The following is a 20,705-nucleotide window of genomic DNA, read 5'->3' as shown; positions in this document are numbered from 1 at the left end:
GGTGTGTCCTGGCCACTCCGAACTGCCCCACACTCACCTTTCTCTCCGGTGTCTCTGCCAACTGCCAGCTGTTGGCTTTCAGGTGGTACAGCTCATCAAATTTCATGCTGATGTCTTCTATGGACAACTGCAGAAGATCCCAAAACCCAGCTAGGTCCTGAGCTGTGGGTCTGGGATTGGCGTTAGGATTCTACAGGGAAAAGCATTGAAAAGGTTATTAGAACACACCCTGTCCCTGCCAGCTGGAGCAGTCTGGGCAGCTTACAGATTCACTTTTGCAGTTCTACCCTCCTGATAACTAAAACACTAAATCCTGTAGGAGACACCAGCCTTAAATGCAGAGAACAAGGCCACTATTCACAGCCAAGGACTTTGTGTTTAAAGATCTGGATGGTATTTTCTCTCACAGGAACCCAATGAAGAATCTCCAAAAGGCACTCAGAGCAGAAAGCCACAGCTCCCTTCTCCCAAAGGCCAGTACTAACCCCACCACAGCATCCACGCGAAGGCCCCCAAGACACGCTTCAGAGCTGGAACACTTACTTTCTTGTTTAGACCTCCTGACTTCAGAGCTAGAGAACACACAGGGTGCACCACTGTGTGTTCTAACCCCTAACTCGCGTGCAACACTGTATAGGAATAGAGCTTGTGGCAAGCAATTTGCTACATTCCCTAGCAAAACAATCTGGAACTGGAGCAGTAATTTTCGAGTGAGGTTGAAAAACCAAGCTCTTCAGGAAACTTCTGCCAAATGAGAGCAGATTTCCCCCAGATCTGAGGCATGTGAACTGCCACCATATCCCTGTCTCGGGGATCAGAGGTGACTGGACGGGCACACAAGCTGTCAAGGAGGACCTCAACCCAGAGCTTCGAAAGCCTGGCTGCTACTTTCGCTGCTGCTAATCTCTCAGCCACCATCAGCCAGAGATCAGCAAGCAGATGTTCAACATTTCACCCCCTCCTCTTCTTCCTGAGTTTCTATAGGTTTCTTACTCATAAGGGGAAATTAATCCCTGTGGAAATTCAAATAAAAAATCCTACCACTGTAGAATGAAGCTGTCTTCTGTTCTCCTCCCCAAGCTCCCCAACTGATTCCCACCCGGCCCCAAGTTAGCCTCACTTTGTTTTGAGCAAGGGCAAACCCTTGCTGTACATTTGAAGAAATCACATCCAAGCAGTGCCTTGCAACCATCTAGGGATATCCCTGTGGAGACGACTAAGCCATCTGCATAATCCACGTGCAAAGCAAGGATATAAAGAGGAACTGCAGCCTTTTCAGGCACCTCCCTGTTTGGAAAAACCTCCATGATTCAATTAAAAAAGCACCCCCAAAAAAACAAAAAAGAAAAAAGATGCTGGTGTTGGTTCCAGGACACTCAGTAGTATGGCTGGGAGAGTATTCAGACTCGAAAGTCTCAGACTTTTAGCCCGTCCTGATCAACAGAAATTCCTCAGTGCTCACATGAGCACCAAAAGGAATTGTAAACACTCAGCCCTGAGCGAGTGACAGCCTGAAAAAACTCATGTTCAGAACAGACACCAAAGATGTCAGTCTCCCACTGTCCAACTGCTGCTTCAAAACATCTTTCATCCATCACGGCACGACTACCAGACTGCACGATACAGCTGCTTTGGCTTTGCTGTAACGCACTGTCACACTGACAGCAGCCCATTAATATCCACTTATATTCCTTCAGTGCAGCTGGGTCAAATACAACCCCCTTCCACAAACCCGGAGAAAGATCTGGACTCACCAAGTTTTGTTCACAGAGTCCGTGGAACTGCTGGAACTTCTGTGACATCAGTAACTGTGCACTGCCCACCGCACTGAGGACTTTCCCTAAGACTGTGGGAAGAAAAAAAGTTATGGTTAAATGAATTGTTGAACATGCTAAGATCTCTCCTAACAACTGCTTAATTGGAATTTCATTTGTTCTGTGAATAAAATTGTCCTTTTCACTCTACTATTGCTCCTTCTAGGAGCAGAGCTGCACGAAGAGCATTACATGAAGAGGCTGAAGAAATGCTGAAGGCTGCTCAAGGTCCTGCCAGGTGGGCTCAGCTTCAGTGACCTGATCTGCAGGCACAAGCTCATAGGCTCTTCGAATCACGTATGAGAGAAAGGCAGCAAGGCAGGAGATCAATCTCCAACCTTCATTTATCAACGGATTTCAACCATCAAGAGGCTCTGGCTTTTACCAGTGACATTGTTAAAATCCAGGACTCAGGGCTGTTCTCAGTGGGGTCCCCAGGGAGCCTGGGATATGGCTCATTAAGGTAAAACAGCCCTGTATGAACAAGACCCTTCCTTCCACAGCGGCACTGGGAGATATGGAGCTTCAGGACCTGGGATGAACAGATGTCCCTCTCCCTTCCTGGCCAGCTGCCGCAGCTACTGAATCTCTTTAAAACATCTGAAGGTCTGTATGTAATTTGGCAAATATAAGCCCAAGTACTGCCTACTTTCAAAATTCTTGTTACCTGGCTTACCAGCAGACTGCTCTTAACGCTACTGATGACCACTGCAGTCCCGGTGTGCGAGGCTACCCCACCTCGCCCCAGGCAGAACAGGGACCAGGGGCTGTGCCCTGAAGCGGGCAGGGCCCTGCCACTGCCCACCCCACTCGCAGACAGCACAGCATCTTAGGGCAACAGGGTTAGAGACCAGCTGCCTTCTACCACCCAGCAACGACAGTGAGCTACAACCGGGTCTCACCACCATGTCACTTCAAAAAAGAAAAAAAAAGAACAACAAAAGAGAAAAACAAGCAACAAAAGCCAACGTATACAGAATCAAAACAAAGACCCGGCCCTCCACAATCAAGTACCTAAATTTTCCACTGTGAGCACTGTATGTACTCCCTTTGCCACAAGAAACAGAGCTTTGCTTACTCATTTGAAAATAAAAGAACAAGCGCTGCTAGGGACTGAGCTCTCCGCAATTAGATGGTCTTGTGCTCACTACACATGTATTTTTGGTCTATTTAGCTTGAATTACGTGAAGGTGGCCTTTATAAAGAAGCCTCTTCATTGCGAGGACAAGTCCACAGATTCAGAAGATCACTAACAGGTTTGGAAGTTGTAGTTCACCGTCAAATAGATTCTCAAAAGCACACGTGAACGTGGCAGAACAGGCAGGAACAAGGAGCCCACTGCCTCCCTAAAAGCAACGTATTCAAGTGATTAAGTGTCTTAACTGGTCAGAAGCCTCCACCATCACCCTCAAGTTTTCCCTGCTACATCTCAGTATTATTTCCTAAGAGGAAATAGGAGTAGCCTGCTCCACCTTTCAGTCCTTTTCAAGGACAGACCGTCCCTTGCTGCACAGGCACCTCCATGTTCTACCCTACCCTGTGGGCTACCAGCAGTTTAATCCAATACTCAGCTTCAGCTGCTGCTTAAAGAAAGAGCTGCTAAGCTGCCCAGCCTGGTATCCAGAGGCTGGCAACACCTACCTTCTTCAGAGAGATTGTTCTCTTTGGTCTCCTGGTCCATTTGACGGCACCACCCTTCCAAGCGCTCCGTCTCAGCCTGCAGCAGCTTCAGAAACCAGTAGCCATCCCGCCGGCAGGCGCCGGGCGGCGTGGGTTCCGCCGGCGAGGTGGAGGAAGTCTCGAGCCAAGGGTCAGGAGGAGGGAGAGAGGAAGGCTCCAGGGCCGGGTCACTGTTGTCTCCATAGGAGAGGTTTCTCTTAATCTGTGAGGGCTTGGCTGGTTGCCTGGTACTGGCATCAACACTAACGGAGTTGTTGTGCTGGGGGCACTCAGCAAGGCTTCTCTCAGATGATTTACAGCTAGAGTTATTAGGTTCTTGTGTGTCAGAGTCTGTGTCCTGTTTGGAGGACATGCTGCGAGAGTGGCTGTTTCTAAAGAGATCAAAAGCGAGTGTTAGATGGCAAAACTCACCATGGTTGTCTTCATGTGTTACAATAAAACGCATTTGCTTATGATGTCTGCAGCTGAGCCTCATCCCCACAGCCTCCCCCTCCTCACACAAACACACGCCAGACATTCAGACAGACTAAATTATAAGGTTGCCTGCTTACTGCAATAGGCCATTCAGACAAGAGGACTCACACACATCTATAATTACAACTCGAACTTTTTTCCTCTTTGTTTTGCTTTTAACTTCAGACTCCCACTGCTTTGGCTGTTTACAGAACAAGTGCTGTTTGCAGTGTCTACGTGCTGCAGAGGAGGAGCACTAGGCAGAGCCCTCCCCATGCAGCACCATTCATATTGGAACAGACTGGGAGGAGAAGGTCCAAACGTGGGAAGTGCAGCTCAAAAGAAAGCAGGAAGGACTACAAAAGTCTGTCTTTCACTTACCGCCACTCGTCCTCTACCTGTACCCCGATGGACTGGAATTTGGTGACTGGCGGAGGAGGCTCCTCTTTTACCACTGGCTGAAGGCAGTCAACCTTATTAAACAAAAATGATATAGACAAAAACAGACACAAGAACTTGCTGCTGGAATTCACGTTTGGGGAGCAGGAGGAGCTGCACAGACACACAGCCTGACGATGCTAGTGCCAACCGGTGGACCCTTCCAGGAGAGGCACAAACCTAACGCCCAAGTCGGCCTGCACGTGGGTCTCGGAACGGTACTTGGCCCGGGTTCTGCTGGGTACCTGCTCTGAAGATTATTGGGATGAGCTCTGCCATCTGCCACCGTTCGCATAGCGGCAACGGCTGGGAATTCCCGAGGGAGCAGCTGTGCAGGTGGCAAATAACACAGCAAGGGCCAAGGTGCACGAGAGGGCAGCAATCTGATTAAGACAGACAGCAAAGCCCAGTCTCCTTCCTTTCTCTCCAGGACTGACACCCTCCATAGCTCTGGATAAGATGTAAAAGGATTTAGGAAGGAAATCCAGGCAATGAGGCAGATGGCTTAGCAATAGTCACAAGTGGGGAGAAAAACTGGAGAGGAAGAGGCCAAGTTAGTCTCTATAACAAGAGTTCCCTTGCGCGGCCTTCAGTATGTGCTGTATCCCACTGGTCGCACGGAGAAGCCTTCACTGTAATGGGCACCTAACTGAAAGCTGGCCTTGCTGCAAAGCCAAGGAAAGCCTGGAGAGCTTTATCATCATCAAGGAGGGACAGCGAGCGCTGGCAGAGCTCCCAACACATGCAGCACTCACTGCGCTCCACTGTGAGCGAGATGGGAGACCATGGTCTGACCACAGCTTCAGCATGGAAGACTTTAAACCAACTGTAACAAATGCACAAGCCTGAGGGTGAAAGAATTGTGAGAATAACAGGGACACAACAGCTGAAGGGGTGTCTGTGGCAGCCCTGCATCGGTGCACACATGGTGGCCACGAGGAACACATTCTGCATTTGGACTTGCATCGCACGCTGCCCAGGCCCCCGCTACACAGGGGCCCGGGAGAAGGGTCTGCCTCAGAAGGAAACAGTTCCTAGAACCACGGTGGACAAGGAGCACGGTGACTTTAAATAATAATAGTGAAGTCCACAGTATCAGCGCACGGACATTTGCGGAAAACAAAAGCAAATCAAAACACTTCTTTTAAAGAAGAGGCTCACTCAGTTAACATTTCCCATTGCATCATGAAATGCCTTTTACTTCTGTCTTAAAGTCAGTCAGTCCTTTCTGGTCTGTAACAAGGACACCTTGCTGTATTTCACCTCTGGGTGTACAAGGTAAGTCAGCTCCACAAGCTATTTAATTTCTTTAGGTAATTGGGGTGGGGTTAGATGCATGTCTGGCTACACAGAAGGCACACACTAGATAGATGGGTTAAGGACATGCCTTAAAGCATAAGGTAAAACGAACTATTCCATACCTGTATTCCTATAGACGACAGCTTTCTTTTGGGGACGTTCTCCACTTTGGGCTCCTCGCTGGTCAGAGTCCCTTTGTCGCTCTTCAAAGTTGCATTTTTCTGGGGTATCTCTGGAGTCTCTCTAGCTGGAGTAACAACGCTGCCCCTCGTCACGCTGGGCGTCCGGGTACTGTCCAAGCTGTCTGAGGAATTGCTCAGTCCCGACTGGCTGGTCACCTCGCTCTTGTGGTCCTGGCTATCCAGGTAGGTGTCTTGTGCCGATTCGGTGCTGCTCTGCACAGTGACAGAGATGAACGGCTTTGATGTGGTCCGAGGTGGGACAGGAGGTGGAGTCTTTTTATATGCCACTAGGCATGATGAACCTGCATTAACGGAGGTGGGAAGAACAGAGAATGCAAGAGACAGATCGGAGTGACAGAGATACAGTAAAAGAGAAAGAAAAAGCAGGTCAGTTACAACATCCAAGAGACACCCTCCAAGCAGAAGCTCGAGGCAGAAATGCAGAAACACAGTCTACAGCCAGCAGCTCACACCAGATAACCCCAACCAAAGCACAAGGGGAAGCAGAAGGCAGAGCCAGAGCCAGCTTGCAACAGTCCAGAGAAACACTATGGTGTAGGAAAGCTTGGAAATGGAGAGGAGCTACAGAAAAGTCTCCCAAGAATGCTACAAGGTTTGGCAGGTGCAAGCCTCCATGAAGGAGGAACTTTGCTTAAACCCTATGCTTTAGTGTCCTGGAACAGCCGAGTGTCTCAGCTCTTTGTTCCCATCAGCCGTCAAGTTTCAGTGTCTGGACCACGGTGGCAGGCCTTTTTTTTTTTTTCCTACAAAAATGGAAAGAAGCCATAAAATCTGTTAGACGCTGATGTTAGGCAAGTATATCTGAAGTACTCGAGGAATCCAAGCTGCCACATTCCCATTCACGTGGCCGGAGACGCCTGGAAGCGCCGCAGCGAGTGCCCGGGCACCCTGCCAAGGCAGCGCATCGGGAAAGTCTTCTGCCTGAATGGCAGAGGCTCCTGCAGCGCTGACCCAGGAAGCACATCCAGCGCTTCCCTCTGCACACACCTCTGCTCAGGGGACACCATCAGCTGGGCGGTGTCTGAAGGGAGCACGAACATCCCGTTCAGGAGTTCAGTCCCAAACAGTCCAAATCGACCTGTAACACCCAGGCGGGACACAGCGCTCCAGCCCGATCACTGGACCAGTTACTAGAAACACTCCAGAAACCCCCCTGTATCAAACCTCCTGCCTGCTCAGATCACACCACAGCAAAGCTGATCTTTGAGCAGACCACACGAGACACTGGCGCCTTCCAGGACCCAGCAGGAGAAAAGCACAAAGTCCTACAAGACCAGAACTTGGAATGGACTGCTGGGGGTCCCAGCTCAGGCAACACAGACTGGACTGCTCGGAGCTTCGTCCAGTTGAGTTCTGAAGATCTGAGGATGGAGTCCCACCACCTTTGGGACCTGTACCCTGCTGTTTGACCACACTCATTAAGAGAATTGTTTTCCTCCTACCTGTGTAAAGTCACAAGCCCCAATTAAAGCTACAGGTAGTAAGGCATGAGCAGTAAGCAGCAGCACACTTTTGCAGGAATTAAACTTTGAGTGATTTTTTTTTTTTTTTTTTTTTAAGATATAAAAACTAAGTGCCCTAAGACAAGCAAGAAGGACCAGGCCTCTTGCTGGCACATGTCAAAAGGGAAGGGACAGATGGGATAGAGGCAGGAAATACTCCTACAGAACGTGCGTCCGTACAGATTCTGCAGCACATAACCAGCGTGTGGCAAGCGGCCACGGAGGGACGGAGGACACGAGCTACGTTGTGTTAACCAGAAGCTACTGAAGCTCCATCTGGGCTGTCAAGCAGATTGCCTTTCACTGTATGACCTGGACACAGGAGCTGTCTCCAGCCCCACAACGCACCAAGTGCAACACAAACTGAGTCATGTCACGACTGCCACGGGAGCAGAGCCGGTCCCCAGCCCTGCAGCCACCCTCATCATCACCTGCTGCTGCAGCTCTGCAGCATGGGCTTGCATGCGGGAACAACATAGCTGAAGAATAACCAGGAAAAGCTATTTTGTTTGGGGTCCAGGTTATCCTTCAGCTTGATCAGGCCCTGATGTCTACACAGTCACAGTGTCTACTATATTGGCAGAGCATCCCACGTGCGACTGCAGCTAAAACAGTTTTGTCCCTGAGCAGAGCCCTCCCCGATCAGTCCCTTGGCATGTTCTGAAATGCCTCGACTGCTACAGCCACCAGCTTGCCCTGAAAGCCCCTCTGAGGGCTGCTCTGGCAAGCTGAAGGAAAAGCAGCGATCGCAGCCCCAGGCACACACCCTGCAGAAAGCACAAGAGCAATCCGAGCGCTTTGCTCCCCGGAGCCGCAGCTGCCCACGGGAGCAGCCAGCAGAGCCGGTGGCACCGCTGCAGCTTCAGGAGGTCAGAGTCCCGCTGGCTACGACAGCGAGCGAGGGGAGCCACCAAGGATGAGAAGGGCCCACGGGCTCCTTCGGCCACGTGAAGCCGGCGCACGGAGCTCACACTGTGTGCAAGTGCCTCGAGCAATGCAGCAGCAGGAGGGCTCCGCTCGCGCTATCAGAAGGCAGGCAGTTCACCTTGCCAAGCGTTTCTGCACCAGGAGCCTACGGCGGCTCTCACCGAGAACAAGCCCGAGCCACCCAAATGGGTGGGTGGCCCATCCACACGGCCCTCATTAGATACCTCTTTCTTAACCCTCTCGCATGGCCTCTCTGGTCTTCCCGTGCGGCGGCGCGCAGCCCTAGAAGGCAGATGTGCCCGGAACTGCTGCGGCCGCTGCCACCCCAACAGAGGAGCCTCTGTGACACCAGGGGGTCGTGGAAGCGAGCGGAGCCGGTGTCACAGCGCTGGCAGTGCCGCCGCATGCAGCGTGGTCGCCCGTCCCCGCTGCTCTTCATGCCCACAGGGCTGTAGCTAGCAAAGTCAATCAATTGCTCTCCTGATATCGAACACTGCATCCAGGCAAAACAGGAGGCGGGCAGCTCCTGGACAGCCCAGTTCTGCCTATTGGTGGTATTTGGGGTCCCAGGACTAAACGCCAAATTTAACAGTCAGCCTACCAATAAGAATAACATTTGTCATACGTTATAACGGGAAGTTGCAGCTTCCCATCTTATCCAGTTTCCAGAGATCCCTTCCTTGCATCCTGCTCAGCTGAAGAGCAGCATGGATTTTGCTGAAAGGAAATCCCAAAGCAGCAGCAAAGTGTCCCTATTAACATAAGTGTGGGGTCCAGAGTGAGCTAGAGGAGGTTACAGCTCCAGTAACTAATATGGATGAGGAGCACAAAAAGATGAGGAGCCTGGAATAGCTGAGGATGCTTAGGAGACGACTGCAATCAAAAATGAATCCTCCTCAATCATTCTGTGACCGTAAAGCGGGGAATTTGGTTGTGCAGCAGAGCCAGAGTCAACACTTCACCTAAAACAGGCTTAGAAAGCCACAGAGTAAGCCCATCCAGACCATAACCCGCCATTCTCCCTCAGCAGACCTGAACTAAATGGCCCAGTTGGAGAGCCCTCCTGACTCCCAAACCTGCTGGGCATATTCTCCACGTTCTTTTCTCTCTCCTCCTGGAGAACCAGGCAATGGCTCCTTGAAAGGCCAAAGCGCAGGAGTCATAAAAGAGAGTTGAATACACTGCTCCCTTGAGAGGCCCCTGGTCAAGCACCAGCAGGCTGTGCTCACCCCTCAGTACCCAGCAGCACAGCAAAGGTATCTGGGCTCAGATTTAAGTATCATAACTGCTGCCAAGCGAACATCAGCCACAAAGCACAGTTATTTTACTGTTCCTGCTGATTGACTGCAGCCTGGTGGCATTTTTAATCTCTCAAAGATTTCAAGGATCCATTCAAGTCATGCTCATTTGTAAATTCTCTCAAAACTCCCAAGTCTTTACCATTCACAAAGATAAACCAGACTTGTCCTCAAACATATTAGTCGGGCTCAAATTGCTATTGCTTTCCTGCTTTAGGCAATCCTTCTCCACTGGAGATCTGATAGAAAAATTGTATTTCCTATGGCATAAAATCAATATATTCTGGAAACAGTCCTTCCTACACGGTAAGTTCACTTGCCTCTTAAATGAGGCACTGCAATCGTCTCCCAGCAAACCAGACCTGCCACCAGCTGCATTACCCCCAGCTTTGGGCTTGTATTTCCAACAAGGTCTCAGACTAAAGGACTTGCATTTAGAGGTAGTCTTCCAATGGGAAATGAAACCGGAATAGCCACATTCCTGTTTAACTTCTAATTTTCAGTGAACCTAGAGAACGCTGCAAGGTTGAGACTACAATGAACTGAAGTAAAAAGGATTCCCAGCAGCCTCCAAAGACTTAGTGGTTCATAACTTCTTCAGACTTCACTTGCTCTTCCTAATGCACTTATTTTTATACTCAAAATGAGTGTTTCTAGCCTGTACAGCCACAGAGGTTAACAGCATAGGGGCCTACCTGAATTTCTACTTGGCCTGTGTAAAAGCTGTTCTGGTCCCTTGCAGTTTGAGAGGTGAGATTTCTGCAACTGTTAAAGGCCCAGGAGATGTTTTACCTACCTTTTACTACTGAACAGGAGAATATGTCCATGTAGGTACAAGGGGGATCCTTGCAGGAAGAATATAAAAGGCAGGTTTGAACTCCTGGTGCCCTGTCCGGTGCAAGAAGGGCTCGGTATCACAGTGCATGCACTCAACATCCCAGCAGCATTTCCAGAGCACGGAGGAACTTGTCAGAGGAGGGCAGCAAGTCCACAAGCAGAAGCTCCAGGTTTAGGGGCCAGCTCAAAAGCATTGGCACCAAACCAAGCAGACTTCCCTGGAGCAGTTAAGTTCGTGTAACAAACTCCCTTGGAGCTTGGATGGGAAACACAAGGGGATTCAGCTCAATTGGCGGGTTTCCTGAAAAACACAACCTGCTGCCCCCCTCAAATGTGCTCAAACTATCTCATGTTCTGTTTTTTTTAAGAGGATAGGAGAAAAAAGATTAACACACTTTACACTTCTTAGATAGCACTACATTTATGGAAAGCAAAGCTGAATGACTTAGTTCCCTTGAAGGCAGCCCAGTGCAATGCTGTAAATACAAGTGGAAAACACCGCGGGAACAGGTAACTCTTGGGTGCTCCGGGGCCTGAGGGCAGCAGCAGAGCCGGGCAGGGTTCCTGGAGCTCTCCTGCACTCTGCCTCCACCGCAGCCCCAGGCCCAGGGCAGCCCCTCCGGGAGCTCGATCGCTGCGGCCGGACTCGCCGCTCAGCCGGTGAAGCTCCGTGACGTTTCCATTGCTATGGAAGTGCTATAGCAACCCGGCGGAGCCCTTCCGCAGCCTTCACCGAGGCACCTACAGATGTGGCCAGCCCGCAGCAGCCCCTCCGGCTTTTCCTCACTCTAACTGCTGTTTCCTTCTGATTGCATAGAGACGATGCAAAATGTGACCATGCTTGCAAGCCCAGTAATGAAGCACCTCCAGGTAATGCTTGTGAGCAGTTAACCTCTCAGAGCTCAAGAACCTGCAGAGCTAGAGCCTGGGAGAAAGCACCACCACTTCTGCCCATGCTATGGTCCTTGCTGAACCTGGGCAGCCCAGCACAGTTTTGAAAGGCCTCACTGGAGAAATTCAAACTTCGGAAGCTCACATTGCCTTATTCTCTGGTCGGTCAGGGCACAGTTCAGCAGCTAGAGCAAGAAACAGTTGTGTCTCCCACTCCATCTCCCTACTGAGGCACGTTGCAGGTGATCCTCAGAGATCTCTTCCCACCTCAACCATTCTGCGAGCCATCTAGTCCAACCCCACAGCACAAACAAGGTCACATAGAGCGTGTTGCACAGGACTGCACCCAGGCAGGTTTTGAATATCTCCAGGGAAGGAGACTCCACAACCTCTCTGGGCCACTAGCTCAGCTCTGTCACCCTAACAGTCAAGAAGTTTGTTATATTCAAGTAGAACTCCTTGTGCTTCAGTTCAGGCCCACTGCATCTCATCCTGTCACTGGAAACCACTGAGGAAGAATCTGGGCACATCCTCTTTACATGAGATACGTAGAGATGTAGGAATAAGATTCCCTCTCAGCCTTCTCCAGGCTAAAGAGCCTGAGCTCTTTCAGCCTCTCCTATGAGGAGAGAGACTCCCATCCTCTAATCATCTTAATAGCTACTGGACTCGCTCCAGTAGCTCCATGTCTCCTTCGCACCAAGGAGCCCAGCATTGGACAGAGCACTCCAGATGTGGCCTCACCAGGAAGGAGAGCAGGGGGAAGGGGCACCTCCTTCAACGTGCTGGCAGGGCTCTTCCTCACGCAGCCACTGAACTTCTTGGCCACAAGGACACATTGCTGCCTCATGGAGCCAACTTGCTGTCCATCAGGAATCCCATGTCCTTCTCTGCAGAGCTGCTCTCCAGTAGGTCCCCAGTCTGTCCTGGTGCATTGGGTTACTCTTCACAAGGTGCTGGACTTGCCCCTGGAATTCGTAAGGATCCTCTCTGCCCATCTCTCCAGGTCCCTCTGAATGGCAGAACAGCCCTCTGGGCTATCAGCCACTCCTCCCTGCTTGGTACCATCAGCAAACGTGCTGAGGAGGCACTCTGTCCCTTCATCTGGATCACTGAGGAAGAGCTGGGACAGGATTGGAGGCAGTGCTGGCCCCTGGGACACACCATTAGCTACAGGCCTAAAAACCAGCCCTTGTACCACTGTTCACAGCCCTCTGAGCTCTGCCGTGCAGCCAGTTCTCAATCCATCTCACTGTCCGTTCACGTAGTCTACACTTGCTGAGCTTGCCTAGGAGGATGTTAAGGGAGACAATGTTGAAAGCCCTGCTGATTTTGTCAGGTAACATCCACAACTCATTTACTCAGGCAGCCATTCCATCACAAAAATGTTTTTAGGTTGGTTAAGCATTTCTGCTTTGTGAATCCATGCTGACTATTCCTGATCACCCTCTTGCCCTTCATGTTCCTAGAAATAGTATTCAGAGTTAGCTGCTCCATCACCTTCCCCACTACTGATGAGGTTGACCAGGATATACTGAGCAGTATGGAGCTCTGGAGGACACCATTAGCTACAGGCCTCCAGCTAGACTCTGCACTGCTGATCACAAGTCCCTGAGTTCATCCAGTTCTCAATGTATTTGTGTCTCTGCTCATCTAGCCCACACGTCTTGCGCTTGCCTAGGAGGATGGTAAGGAACACAGGGTTAAAAGTCAAGGCAGACAACATCCACATCCACACCATCTCCCCTCATCTACCCAGCCAGTGATCCCATCAGGGAAGGCTCTCAGCTTGGTTAAGCATTGTTTCCCCTTGGTGAATCCAGGCTGACTACTGCTAATCGCCTTCTTGTCCTCCCCATGCTTAGAGATGACATACAACATGAGTTGTTCCTCACCTTTCCAGAGACGAGCTCACACTGACTGACTCTTAGGTCCCCAGGTCCTCCTTCCTACCCTTAATGAAGGTTGGAGTGACACTGGCTTCCCTCTCTTCCAGTTCTCAGGCACTTCTGTTCTCCTTGACTTTTCAGAGATGGACATTGACCTAACAGGAACATTTGCTACCCCTCAGCACTCCCAGGTCGATCACATTGTGAGTTATGGATTTGTGGGCATCAAGTTTGCCTAAGCAATCTCTAACCTGGTCCTCCTTGATCATGGGAAAATCTCTCTCCAGCCGCTCTCTCATCCAGGGTGGGAGGTTCCTTAGCTGTAAGGCCTGAAGCAGGTGTCATTCAGGAGCTCTGCCTTCTCTGTACCTTGGTCACCAGGCACTCACCCCATTCAGCAGCGGGCCCACACCTCCAGCTTTGCAAGACAACAGGCATAGCTCTAAGCAAGGTCTCAAGTCAGCTTTCCTGACCCAAAGGGCTGAAACAAGTGACTCTTTCCACTTCAAGTGAGCAGTATTTGAAACAAGCACACATTTGAGAGGGAGGAGGCCTCTGTAATAAGCATCTTCTCACTGTGGCACACAAACTACCTTGGGGAGCACCCACAAGTCCTACCTGCCTACCAGCTTGACCCATATTCTGTCTCCCTGTTGCTAGGGTCTGTATCAGGTATCTAGATTATATTTCAGCTACTTTGCTTTTCTCTGCAGAAAGAAGAAAATAAATCATGCCTTTGCTCTAAGGCAAGAGAAACGCCTACATCCTCACAACCCACACACGTAACGACAGCCAGAGAACACAGGAGAGCCTTGGCTGCCTCCTCCTCACCAATACGAGGAGCAAATGCTTCCATATATTAGAGGGCTATAACATTAAAGATAAAGGCTGTAAAGTGCAACTAGCTCTTGGCTTATCAGCTGGGAAACAGCTTGCAAATGCAAAAGAAAAGCGCAGAGGTGCTCCCCATCTGTGCTGCCCATCCTCCAGGTGCCACCTTCCTCGCAGCGCTCCCACGGAGCTTCCCGAGGCTACGCCAGCTGCCTAACACTGCTGGCCCATTTAGCTGACCTGTGATTAACAGACTGCCCTGCGTTTGCTTGACCGGTATATGAAGCTCCTGGATATTCTTGAAACAGAAGAACTGGCCCTATCTGTAGAAAAAGGACCTCAGGCTCAAAGGAATCCCTTTCAAACGGCACAGCTGGGACGAGAGCTCTTTCCCAGCTGGAAATACAGAGCAGAGGGCTTTCCCTCAACACCAGCTCTTTATTTCTAGGCTAGTGACACAGCTTTCATCCAGAACGGCACCACAAAATACTCTGCTGAACAATTTGTATTCTCTGTTCATCCACGACCAAAACTAAGCCCTTGGGGTGAGTGGCAGCATTAGTTAACAGCAGAGAGCAGCTCCACGGGAGGAATGGGTGGGAAGAACAGCACAGCTCTCCTCGGGATCGCACAGCATTTTCAAGAGCCATTTCTGAGCAGATGTCCAGTCCTTTAAGGGTGGTGCTGGGGGCAAGGCAGGAATGACCATGCAGCGGAGGACTAAGAGAGCTGTGTTCTCTTTACGGGAGGGGCCTTTTCCACACAGTGACTGAGCTTGAGTTGCAGCTTCCCCACTTGAAGATTGCCACAAATCCCCAAGAGGAACAATGAGCACTTTCATTAGCCTGGGCAGTTGGGAGACCTCCTCCCCACTAAATACCCTCAAACAAAGCAGCAACTCGCCAGAGGTCACAAGTTGCTAAGAGGAACAAAACACCACATCACCCAAGAAAGCTGCAATTTTAAACGTCCTATCTTACCCTGTTGGGATTCTGTCCGTTTTGGTCCTCTCCTTCCAGCATGTAGCAGTGAGCACTACAGCAGACTCAAGTCCCACGTGCCACCCCGAACAGCAGCCAGATGCTCCTAAACGCATCTGCTTCCACCAAGACGTGCACCACCCACAGCCCTCTGCAGAAAATCACCAGGGAGAAAGAGGTGTCGTGTAAGCGATTCCAGAAGGAAGAGCAGTAGTCCTGCTTGACACAGGTTGGGCATCCGCTCCCAAACGGACAGGGCCCCTTACGTCTCTGGTGCTGGCTCATGGAGTTAATGCTGGAATTCATTCTCTCACACACACACATTCTTCATGAGAACAGTGGAAGGGGATCATGAAGCAGCAAGTTCTGGTGTGCCCAGATCCCCACACCCCCCGGACATCCCGAACGCAGGCCGAGAGGTGTGTTCCCTGTACAGAGGTCTCTTCAGAAGCTCCCAGATCACCTGCTCGTCATTTGCCCTTCTGCAGTATCTTGTAAGAGAGCCAACCTGGACCCTCTACACACCTCTACACACCAGGCCAACAGCACCCTTCAACAGCAGCACCGTGGACACTACAGGAGTCGCTGCATCATTCGCAGACCAGTGGCCTCCTCCTACACAGCTGCAGAGCGGGCTCCCCCGGGCCCCCCCGCCTACACCCTCATGGGATCCTCTCATTCAGAGCAGCAACGTGCTGGCTCCGACCCCGGCGTGAGTCACGGCCGGCACAGGGGAGGAAGCGACTCCTTGGGCTGCCTTGGCAAGCGGCTCCGAGGGAAGGGGCCGGCCGGGGAGGAGCCCAGATCAGCCCCAGTATGCGGTGGCGCTCGGAAAAGCCCACATTGCTGTGGGAGGAGGCAGGAAGCCGCCCAGCCCGGGGCAGCTCACGCTGCACAGCGAGGCCTGAGCCGCTCACGTTGCTGGCAGGGCCCGCTGCACAAGACCCGTGTGCCCAGGGGACCCGTCACCACCTCTGCTGCAGCCCGGGCCGATCTCGCTCCGAGCCGGTGACACTTGGATGGCAGATGGGAGCACACACTTGCCTTTCTGGGGCTGTCCAAGGGCCAGCCGGGCGGAGGTTGCGGCAGCACAGGACGCTGCCAGCTCGCAGCCCCCCAGGACATCCACGCAGCCCTGCGCCAGCGCCCGGGGACCGCAGCCACAGGCCGCCCCGGCCGCGGGCTGAGCGGTGCCGCAAGCGCTGCCGGCGCGAGAGGGAGCGGGTCCTCCAGGCAGCGCTAACGTGACCAGCCCCACAGCCGAGCTCAGAGAAAAGCCGAGCTCCCGGCAGAACAGGAGGGACGAGAGCGCGACTGAGCACGGCAGCCATCGTGCCTCCATCCTGCGGAGTATCTCCAGGAATAGCGCGTACTGCAGGCCCCGCTCCTCCCTGCATTTAAATACATTCTGTGGCAGTCGAAATAAGTGTTTCTGCAGCACGAGGCTGCCGAGGCTCCTGGGGCAGAGCGCGCAGGAGGCTCCACGCGAGGCGCGCCGGGGCCCAAGGCCGGAGCAGGGCCCAGGGAGGGCGCGAGGCCGCTGCAGCGCAGGGCGGCACGCGGAGCCCCGGCCGCGTGGAGCCCCGGCCGCACAGCGCCCCGACGGCCCCGCTGCCGCCAGAGCCCTCCCTCTGCTCCCTCCCTCCCTGGCCAAAAGCAGCAAGTACGTCCTCACCACGGACGCTATCCCAAAATAAAGAGCGTGTGAGAAACCTCAGGTTACCGGCCATATAGCCAAAGACTAAGTGCACCGAGGGCATTAACACTCAACTAGCTTTCCTAAGCACTTGAAGATTAATTAGGAAGGTCTTGTTAATTTTTCTCCAAGCTATCTGTTTCAAGAATATCCCACAGAAGTGAGTTCCATCAGCTAATTATGCACCATATGAGCTATTCTTGCATTTACTGGCACTTCCCTTTCCACAGCACCATACAAATTTCCAGGACTGACTATGTAGATGGCTTTAGCCAGCTCCCATTCCCCTATGGAAATCTAGGTAATCTTAGCATAACGCCTTGGAGCAGCACGCCCAGCCAGAAAAGCACACAGCTAAAAGCCAATGCAGAGGCTAAGCCAAACCTGCTCTAGCCTACGCCGACAGATCATGTTTAGTATTTTAGGATTTGCTAGTCTGCAGAGGACAAAATGCAGGTAACCCCCCAGGATTTGCTCATGTGTCAAAGAATCTTTATTGCAAGCCTCCCAGGTACAGTCAACAAGCTGCATCCCGAGCACAAAATACATGCAACAACCCAGCGGCTTGCCCTCCAAAAAGCAGTTTGTCTGCTCCACATGTTGCAGGCAGCACAGCTCTTTTGCAACTCCTTACAGCTAGCGAGGTGGATGCTAAGGCTGCCAAGAACCGACCTGCCTTCTCTTCCCAGGGCCTGCCCTAGGAGAGGGAACTCTCCGAAAGCTCTTGGTTAACCGAGCGGGTTGACACCGGTTTGGAGCGGAGCCTGGGGAGCAGCGGGGAGATGCTGCAAAGCTGCCCAGGTGCTGCAGCGGCGCTGGCCCCCGACGCAGGCAGCGTGGGAGCTGTGGAGCTGCCTTACCATTATTTTAAGTGCCCCGTTTAACGCTATTCATAAGAGAGCTAGCCAAGAGGGTGCTGAAAACACCGATGGCAGCCAGCAGCCTGTCAACACAGGCTTCATGATAACACGAGCAGAGCTGCACTGGTGTCAGCAACAGCAGCATTCCTGCTAATATTTCCCTTCATAAAAATGGGGTTGCTAAGGAATTGCTTCATTCCAAGGAACAGAAGCCACCAGCAATTCTCCAGCCTACCTTATGTAGAAGAGCTAACTATAGTGCCAGCATTGCAGGAAAAAAGGGGCAGGGCAAAAGAAACCCTTCCCCTCTCGCTTTATTCACTCCTATGATCCTCGTTGCACCATTCTGTTATTCTGTCCCAAACAGAACTGCTGGTATCTGGAATTCCCGCTTGCTCAGAGGATGGGATCCCAGCTGCTCCGAGCGGGGGAAACATTCAGCTCTGCCACCGGGAGCAGCAGTGATGCTTTCGCCAGCACATTGTGAAAAACCCTCCCCACACCCAGACAACTAGAAATTCTTTGTAAGCTAAAAAAACAAACCACACCCTGTTCCCACAGGGCCCCGAAAGCCCTGTGTCAGCAGGCGAGGCGAGGCGAGGGCAGGCGAGGCGGCACGCGCACCGCGCAGGCTCCGCGCCTCGGCACCCCGCGAACACGCGGAGCTTCGGCCAAGTCGGCCCTTTTTCCCGGATGGACGTTTGGCAGCCGACACCCAAGATTTACATCTTCAAAGCCCCCCCCATCATCAAGGGGTTTTAATATGTAGCTGCAATTGCAGTCATTTCCGCCCTTAAATGCGTACAAGCCGAGATGTGGCAACGTTATGCTAATGCTGAAGAATCAAAGCCAGAATTGCTGGGAAACCTCTCTTTGCTGAGGCATGGCACAGTTTTGCATGCTCAAGAAAACTACTCCATATTCCAGCTCGCAGTCTAACATGGCATTAGTTATAAGATTAAAAAGAGTCTCAGGAGCAGACAAGAAAGACTCTATTCTCAAGTCACTCCCTCTCTCAATTAGCATTAAATTTGACTGTGATTAGCTCTTCCAAACAGAGCAGGCAGCGCTGCAAGCCTCTCACGCAGTCTGAAGAGGCAATGCAACTCCTTGCAGCCAGAAGAGGCAATTAGGCAAATATTCCAACCTTGCCCCCCGGGTGAGGACCAAAAGCTTTGGAGAGCGCAGCTCTCCCCACTGCCTGAGCTCCTGAGCGCTGCTCTGCGGGTTACCTGCACATACCCAGCGAGCTGACTTCATCCTAACAGCCCTTCCTTCCCGGCAGCTTGGCACAGAAGAGGCACCTGGAGAAACTGCAGCGTACGCCCGGGAGGTCCTTCCTCCCGCCTCCCAAAGGGGAGCACACAGGGCACACCAAGCACTTTCTGGAATACTTTCACTCCTTGATTCCTCAAAACCACCACCTGATAGAGAGCCTGCGTAGGCCCAAGTTCACAAGCGAAAGATAACGAATTCCAGGCATGAATCGAGAGTCTTCTCCAAGCGTAACTGAGGCTCTAATTCCTGTGACCTAAATAACTTCAAGACAGATGAGTGCTCATCTTAGCAGCTCCGTTTGCTTTTATTAGCTGTTCCAAAAATATCAGTTACTGGCTCACAACTTGAAGAGTCCCTGAAGCTCAGGATACAGAGCCCACTTTTCTGCCAGCAATTAGGGTAGCTGAGAAAGCTCCGGTTCCCGCACGCAGTCAGTACCTGTTTCCCCACACCTGGGATAACCCGGTCCTCTAGCTTGCAGAACCTGCTGTAAAGGTACTTTGAAGAACTAGTAAGCAGAAAAGGGACACCAGGGAGACACTAATAATGAGTCCTACCACATCAATTTAACAGATGGAGTTTCCAGGCAACAAAACTAAAAGAGACTTTCTTGTTGAGCTGCTTCTCATGCCATTTTCTGTCTGTCACGGCATTCTCGGGACCTGCTCTTTTCTCTTTTGCCATTTTGAAGTTGGTATTTGGCACGTTGGCTCCTTGGCCTTCCAAGGAATACTATCAATAAATCTCAGGCTCCAGGAGAGATTAAAGCTCACTGGAGCATCAGACACTGCTTCCAGGAACCTGCTCGATTCTCCAGAACAGACTGCTCCATTTTCCAGCCTTGAAATCTCCATGCTGGAAACCTTCTGGGCTCCATTACCCATCTAGCCTATATTTATTCCAGTTGCCAAAACGCTGCTGTCCCTTAGCTCTTTTGAGCTCACCAGTCGCACAGATGCAGCCATGGGGCATTCACCAAGCCAAACTTTCAGAAATCCCAAGGTTGTCCTGCAAAATACACTCCAAACTTGCTCCCAGGACTGCATCTGTTAACACTGAACACCAGCAGGCAGATGGAGCAGAACATTCCAGGCTGTTGCTTTTGCTTTTCCTGATCTGTTCCATAACCCTAAGCAAGCCAAGTTAGTCTGAGTAGGTGGGAAGGAGGTAGCAAACACTGACTTATAGCAACTTAAGAAAGGTAGCAAGAATGATCTCAGGTCAGACCGTGTTGGAGTTAACCCAAAAAAGACTCTTTACCAGAGGTGTTCTCAAGAGCTTCTCCCTACTCGAGCACAGTTCGCTGGAAGAAAAAAGCCCATCTGATCTCCCAGGGCAGGACAAGCCTTCAGGAAAGGTTGCTAAAAGAAGCCCTCTTCCTCCCAAGCTACTCTTTAGTGCAAAGGCTGTAACCACAGGTCATGAGCAGTCTTCCCACGGCTACGTGTTCAGAAGCAGAAAGGCCTCCTGACAGACCTACCCATAATGGTGCCTGCTCCTATTCAGCTTTGGCCTCCCTTCCAGCACGTACAACAGTTCCACAAGGCGGTCTCAGACGTCTGCTTTCATAACAGGCACCACAGATCAGTAGGTTTATTCTTTTAATTGCAAAGCCCCTGTTCCAATCAGGAACAGAAGCCTTTTGTCAGCTCTACAGCAAGCCTAAACACAGCAACAAAAGTGGGTCCATAGCAAACTGCAGAATCTGACAGGCTCGGTTTGACACAAGTCAAATATCAAAAGCAAATTTAAAATCTCCAGCAAGAATGACCCAGTTTCTCAGATCACAAGCCTGAAGTTCTGGAAGGGAAGGGGCTTTCTGCTAGTGG

The 20,705-nt window shown here is 51.5% G+C and overlaps 1 protein-coding gene across 1 annotated transcript in view; it reads right to left on the bottom strand.

Annotated features, from left to right (window-relative positions):
* Positions 1-20,705, bottom strand: part of DLGAP4 (DLG associated protein 4) — a 141,660-nt gene that overhangs the window by 2,494 nt on the left and 118,461 nt on the right. Inside the window, exons 11-15 of the mRNA XM_026037317.1 lie at positions 5,807-6,319; positions 4,329-4,420; positions 3,456-3,865; positions 1,755-1,846; positions 38-190 (exon numbers count right to left, since the gene is read on the bottom strand). Of these exons, the coding sequence (XP_025893102.1) occupies positions 38-190; positions 1,755-1,846; positions 3,456-3,865; positions 4,329-4,420; positions 5,807-6,319 (1,260 nt within the window). The remainder of the gene's footprint in view (positions 1-37; positions 191-1,754; positions 1,847-3,455; positions 3,866-4,328; positions 4,421-5,806; positions 6,320-20,705) is intronic.

Source organism: Nothoprocta perdicaria, unplaced genomic scaffold, assembly GCF_003342845.1.
Source record: "Nothoprocta perdicaria isolate Ctin4 unplaced genomic scaffold, notPer1 scaffold_196, whole genome shotgun sequence".
NCBI classification, from domain to species: domain Eukaryota; kingdom Metazoa; phylum Chordata; class Aves; order Tinamiformes; family Tinamidae; genus Nothoprocta; species Nothoprocta perdicaria.
The sequence above is the reverse complement of the archived record's forward strand: the minus strand, read 5'-3'. Positions and strand labels throughout refer to the sequence as shown.